This window comes from Amphiura filiformis, chromosome 18 (assembly GCF_039555335.1).
Source record: "Amphiura filiformis chromosome 18, Afil_fr2py, whole genome shotgun sequence".
Taxonomy (NCBI): Eukaryota; Metazoa; Echinodermata; class Ophiuroidea; order Amphilepidida; family Amphiuridae; genus Amphiura; species Amphiura filiformis.
Window position 1 is genome coordinate 40,171,959 of NC_092645.1, and position 6,926 is coordinate 40,178,884.

Genomic DNA, 6,926 nt, shown 5'->3' on the forward strand with positions numbered 1-6,926 from the left:
AGGAAATTACAAAAACCACTAACAGCACAAGAGGTTGAGCTTTATGCCTTTAAATTGTGGGATAGGCTTTTACGACGGGAATTCATAACAATTAGTGGGTTTTTTAGCGGGTTCGCCGTCGGACAAGTTTAGTGTTGTTTAAGAAGTGTGTAAGCATTTATTAGATCTGTATATTCCGTGATTGTTTCTTGTTTATTCCATTCCTTCTTACTGTATTTATTAATGAAATACCAAACATCATGGTTCTGTGGCACTGATGTTTATTGTGATTGAACTTAGTAGAATTAAGTTAAAGATACAAAATCTTTTAAAATTATTAATTTAGACTTCAACACTATCTTTGTTTACACTAATTTCTAATCTTACCTCCATCTTCTACATCAATTACTAATAATCGGAATCCTTGCACTGTGACACTGCTGTCGGTTGTGAATTCAAATAGTAAACCCTCATTAATGGGGGATATGATACGTGTCGTATCATCAACCGAGCCAGTATAACTAAGAGCCCTTGAATTGTTGATAGTTCCAACATACAAAAAGTCAAAATTAAATTCAAGTTGGAAGTCCAGGAATTGCACTTGAACCCGCCGCATCGCTGATGGTGTTACTGTCCACTCACATCCGATATTGTTCTGATAATAATTAGGATAGCCAGGAGATTGTATGGTAACGGAGTCGTTTAAAGATAACTGAGTTTGCTCGTCGGGACAACCTATGTCAAATTATAAATTAACACATGTTATGGTTATAATATTACAAATTTAAATACTGAGAAGAAAACACAAACATTAACCTAGGCATTTACACGGTGATTGTTATTAACACTTATACAAGGTAGTTTATAATTATGTAAAATTAACGTGGCTGTATATTCACACACGAATGGAAATACCCATCCGATCGTCTTGCTTTTTAATATGTATGTACTTTGTAATATTTGTTTTTAATAATACAATAATACAAGCAAATTAGCAAAAATATTCATGTTGTTTCTTTCTAGGAATTGAGCTTTTTAATATGTATGTATTTTGTAATGTGTGTTTTTAATAATACAATAATACAAGCAAATTAGCAAAGATATTCCTGATTTTGTAAATTCTAACTGTGATTTAAGTTATGAATGAAGTAGGCCTGTCAAATGTAATTTACATTTTGTATGTACATTCGTAGCCAGTGAAATTATACAGGATTTCTTTTCTCTTTGCAACATTGTGGCGTTTGTTAACTTGCAATATATGGAATGTGTATAAAGCCTTTCACTCACCGTAGCAGTTGATTGATTCCTGGATGATCTCGAGACCATTTTGGCAAAGGGCATAATCTAGGAAAAGTCAGAGATACATATTTAACAAGAAAATTCAAAAATAAAAGTCATTATATTAATTTAACAATGCGCCGTTTAAAGAAGTGTGTAAGCATTTATTAGATCTATATATTCCGTGTTTATAATGAAATCCTTCTCATTGTATTTATTAGTGCTTAATACCAAAAATCCTGGTTCTGTAACACTGCTGTTTATTCTGATTGCAGTTAGTAGATTTAAGTTACAGAGAGAAAACTTTGTGTATATTTATTAGATCTAAATATTCTTAATTAAGGTAATCGCCATAAATAACACTGATTTATAATCGATATATTTGTTTCTTACCTCCATCTTCTACATCAGTTACTAATAATGAGAATCCTTTATCTGTGTCATTGCTGTCTGTTGTGAATTCAAATAGTAAACTTTCATTAATGGGAGATGTGATACGTGTATTATTACCAATAGAGGTAGTATATCTAAGAGTCCTTGGATTGATGATAGTTCCAACATACAAAAAGTCATATCCAGACTCAAGTTGAAGGTCCAGGAATTCCACATGAACCCTGCGCATCGCTGATGGTGTTACTGTCCACTGACATTCGATACTGTTCTGATAATCATTAGGATAGCCAGGAGATTGGATGGTAACGGAGTCGTTCACAGATAACTGAGTTTCATATTGCGGACAATCTGTGTCAAATTATAAAGTAACACATGTTATGGTTATATTATTACAAATTTAAATAAGGAGAATTATTACAAATTTAAATAAGGAGAAGGAAAACCAAATATTAATCGAGGCATGTGTCTGTGATTGTAAAGACTTTATTAGGTAGTGTATAATTATTTTAAGTTATCGTGGCTGTGCACTCACGACATTGTTTCTTTCTAGGAATTTAATTGAGCTTTTTTGATATATATGTACCTTGTTATGGTTTTTTTTAGAAAGCGACCACTTTTTCGAAGGACGAGGGACCTTCGAATTTGAAGGGCGGCTACGACGACGGAGTTAAAGAAGCGATCGCAGATGCCTCGGTAGCCGCCGCTTTTTCTTCATTAACGGGATATCGAGATATCGGAGACACCTCGAGTTAGAACGAATGGATAGACGAACGCCATTTCAGAAACGACGCGAGCGACGACGACGTGTACAGAACGTTAAAGTTGAACCCGGGGATCTGCTGGTACAGATGATCGAGTAGTGCTCGGTCTAGACTCGAGTGTTCTGCGATCATACAGAATACGTATCCACAGATTGAAAAGATGATCTGGACATCGTCGCGTAAAATTTACGCCAGTTTATGACAGTTCGTCTGTGACCAACTAAATACATTTGCTTCCCTGGTCGAATCGAACTATGGTCTCCGAGAAAATTGAAAAGAACGGAAGTGCGAGACACTAGCGCTTGCTATAGAGAACATCGAGAAAAAAACCCCTCGCGGCGGATTCGATCGATCACTTGCCACTCATTAATTTGTCGGGCTTCCGATATTTCGTCATATTTCGACACGACAGACGCACCGGTGATTTCATTACGGCATTTTTAAACCGCTTTCGCGTTTCGCGCCCATCGTTGCACAACAAGCGTCCGTTATTTTTGTCAAATCATGGAAATAGTAGATGGTGAAATTAATGTCGGAACATTTTGAGTTGTTAATATTCACAACTCATTCTACGTAACGTAAGCGCATATTTTCCGTTCAACGATATTTACTTACGATCGAACGAAGAACAGCACGCTGTAAAGCATGAGGTGATATTTTTTACGGAAATTTCGATGACCCTTTTAACGTTTGTCCGGAGGCATAGGATCTAGGTCCGAAAAGTCGTCGCCATTTAAAGGCGATCCCGTTGACCTTTCTGAATCCGTTGAGGGCGCATCGAACGACACACACGAACGTTTCATGAGGGTTGCTAAATAAGAAGTCCGCGTCTTTAACCGTAAATTTCGTTGAATGTCATTAAGCAACGCAATTAAACAATAAAACAAATTCGTCGAGAAAAAGCTCTCCATAGTAACATGTAACAATGCAGAATGTTGATTGGGATGAGGCCCTTTTCAGGAAATTCTTGGTCACAAAATAATATATAACAATATATTTATGAAAACAAAAAATGAGTTTTGTCTATTTTGTACTGTAAAATTGGGTAAAAAGCTATTTTTGATTGTTAATGATGTGAAATTTTGGGCGCTCCCATACAAAATCACCCCATTTTTGACATTGCCAACACCGAATGACCCCATTTTTTCTGAAAATGTCTACACTGATAGACCCCTAGTTTCGTACGCTGGTGGGCACAGGTACGTCACTTTCATATTCGAGTGCATCCCCCGGGGGCAATCTTTACTGTGGTTGTATTTCTTAATATATTCTCCGGAGTTCAATTTACATTATACATTATATGAAAGAAAATAGAAATAAATCATATTATTACATCTTCATCATAGTTCGTCAACTCATGTTTTATCAGCGTGTCTGACGACTATAGACTCCGTTATACACACATATTAGTTGTCTTATTGCTTGCTTGTTTCCTCTTTACTTCGGGTCCGTATCACTAGTTCATATTCAAAGGGAAAGTTAAGTATCCCACATGGCCCAAACATTGGTTTAAAATCGAAACTTTGAAAAAAAACCCAATACATGTATTATTGGTACCCAATAGAGCAAGTTACAAATTACAACTTCCTTAAAAAAGATATGGATCACAAACATTAACAAGACAAGATATACAATTGTACATTTGAAAAAAAATCTCCCATTTGCTACTAATAACCTACACACAGTTCATTAGGCATGCAAATACCGGAAGCGTTTCACAGATTAACGGTTGGAAAGGAAATAGTTCAAACAAGAAGGTACCACAACCACGGAGCCCCCGAAGTGACATGAAATAAAATAAAAAATAGCTATCTCGGGGTCCGAGATAGTAACTCGGGGCCCCGACTTAGTAACTCGGGGTCCGAGATAGAAACTCGGGATACAACAGATCATACTTCACAACGTGATGAAGTTATATATACCAATGTATTATAATTTATATAGGTTTTCCCGGCCAATTCTTCCTGCGCATCGGGCAAACTCGGTTAAAATTACTGATCTTATATATAGGGGGCGCATACAGTATTATACGCGAAAGAGTAAGTACATGAGGTGAAAATCTCCTAATTCTGTTGCATCTTAAATGGAATATCCCATTCTCCGCCATGGGTATAATTCAGTAGATCTGGCGTACCGACCGATTGTTTTTTTGTTTTTTTTAATAAAGGGGGAAAAATGGGAAATGCGCACATTTTTACAGCATTTCTGCTCATTTAGCACTATTTTGTAGAATTCAGCACCAATTTTCTGTTTCTTGGTAGATTTATGTGTAAGGGCGATTTTAACAGTTTGATCAGAATTTGAAACAATTTTGTAACATTTGTGATTTTTCAGAATTGTAGTGATCGGTCACATTTTAGCAAGAATTGTAGTGATCGGTTACGATTTAGCATCATTGTATGCAATTAACAGCAATGTTTTACTATTATACTGCGATTAACAGCAATTTGGTCAATTTTGGGCGATTACGAGTTTACCCCTTGTGACATTGGACCTGTCAGCGGGACGACTTCGCAATTAAGCATCCCCTTTTTAAATTTCGGTCGGTACGCAAGTGAGTCCACCTACTGAATTACATATTATACTGATGGCGGAGAATGAATTCTCTGAAATATTCCATTAAAGATTGTGGGCGCTGTTAACCAGTTTTAAAAACGTCTTTGAGCACACAGCAAAAAAAGGATGAAAAGCTCCTCAAATATCGAGAAAAATAAAACTCGTAGGGAAATGTGTTAAATTCGTGAGATCACAAGGCTCATTGTGATGGGTTTGATTTTCCGCCATGTGCATGATTTTTCCTGGGTGAGGTGAATAGCAAGAACTTTCGCTTTGGCCTATTAGTTGTCATAACTCAATATTATGGAAATATACATGTACTAATGGCTTCTTTGACTCATTTCATATAGGATCAATGTATTACTTTAAAGAAATAAACCGTATTATTAAACAAAATGATCAAATCTGAAAAATAAGGTCTGAAGGCTCCGACATGACTTAAAATACTAATCGAATGCATGTACTGATTAAAATTCGTGTGTTAATTTCTTGTTAGATAAACATCTTACCTTCTTGTCCGCAAATTTTTTGAGGAAACAGAAAGCACAGAAAACCGACAAAGAACATACACCAAATAAATGGGCGCAGTCCTACGTCAGCAGCCATATTCTATTGTAACTTTTACTCTGCAGAAACCAAGTGCAGACGAAACTCAACCTTGTCTAAAGTCTCAATAATTTGAGAACGTTATATGCAGATGTCACTTAAGTTCAAAGAAATAGAGGCTCACCAACATATGTGTTTAAATCACGTAAAGATAATCATCAATAGACGCATATACACTACATAGTCAGTGAACTGTGTTACGAGTCGTACTTGACTCAAGGCCCAAATCACCTTTTACCCGAACTCACACGAATGCACAACACAAATACACTGTTTGATTAAAGGAGTATTTCGTGATCCTAGCATCCTCTTTTTATGTCATTTTTCAGTATAGATATCCACGAAAAAAGCTTATTCCCAAAATTTCAGTTGATTCCAATTTTGCGTTTGCAAGTTATGAGCTGTTATGCATGATTATGTGTATTACACTGCTCCATAGACAATGTGTTGTAATTTCGTTCTGGTGCACCAGAACGAAATTCAAATTTCACGATATCTTTGCTAAACGAATTAATCTGCAAGAAATTTTTGTACATAAACATTATGTTTTATATCAATTTTAAATTTAGCCTGAATCCGTAAATATGGTACCTCTCGCCCTTTTTTAGGTCAAGGCTATTTTTACCATTATGCAGCGAACCATTGTTGAAGCTATTTCACATACATGTACAAAACATTCTAGAGAAAGAATGAGAACATATAGTGTTGAAATATCTTTTGTTGATTTCGAATGATAATGTCATGAAGTCGTAAATTTTAAGGTCAAATTCCTAAAACCAAAACAAAACATTGCGATGCAGATAATTCCCGAATTACGCAATTTCATCATCACATCAGTGTCTTTATTATTTGCTTGAAACCTTTCCCAAACGTTCGTGCTATTTATGCATAAAACGGCTAATCTATCTTTAAAAAACGCGTCTTTTTTAGTAAACAAAAGGCTAAAGATGGCATTATGAGATTTATCTTTTATCATTACACTCCTCCGCTGAACTGCCACAGTGGCCGAGTGGTAAAGCGCTAGACGCGTAATCGAAGGAAGTTTAGAATCGCTGGTTCGAGTCCCAACGAAGTCTGTGGAAATTTTTTTTTCTTCAAAATTCATGATCGCATTCGGAAATGAGTCACTTGTCGGTAAATCATGTATCGTATCCTTAAGATAACAAAATCTAAGTCTTTAATTGAAAGCAAAATATGATTGGTACATGTACATATAACAACAATTGCATTCACAATATAATCACACAATTACAGTTTTAAATTAATCAGTACTTAGACAGCAGTCTTCTTGTTGGTGATTATAAAGTTCTTGCAATGTTCTGGTCTGCTGATGTCCACTGTATACTTGCGTTT

The 6,926-nt window shown here is 35.8% G+C and overlaps 1 protein-coding gene across 1 annotated transcript; it reads right to left on the reverse strand.

Annotated features, from left to right (window-relative positions):
* Positions 1–349: 349 nt before the first annotated feature.
* LOC140139150 (tolloid-like protein 2) lies at positions 350–5,573 on the reverse strand. Its single transcript, XM_072160931.1, has 4 exons — positions 5,477–5,573; positions 1,651–1,998; positions 1,267–1,323; positions 350–714 (listed from the first exon to the last, which is right to left on the reverse strand). Exons 1-4 carry the CDS (start codon positions 5,571–5,573, stop codon positions 350–352), a joined length of 867 nt encoding a protein of 288 aa, XP_072017032.1.
* Positions 5,574–6,926: the final 1,353 nt, after the last annotated feature.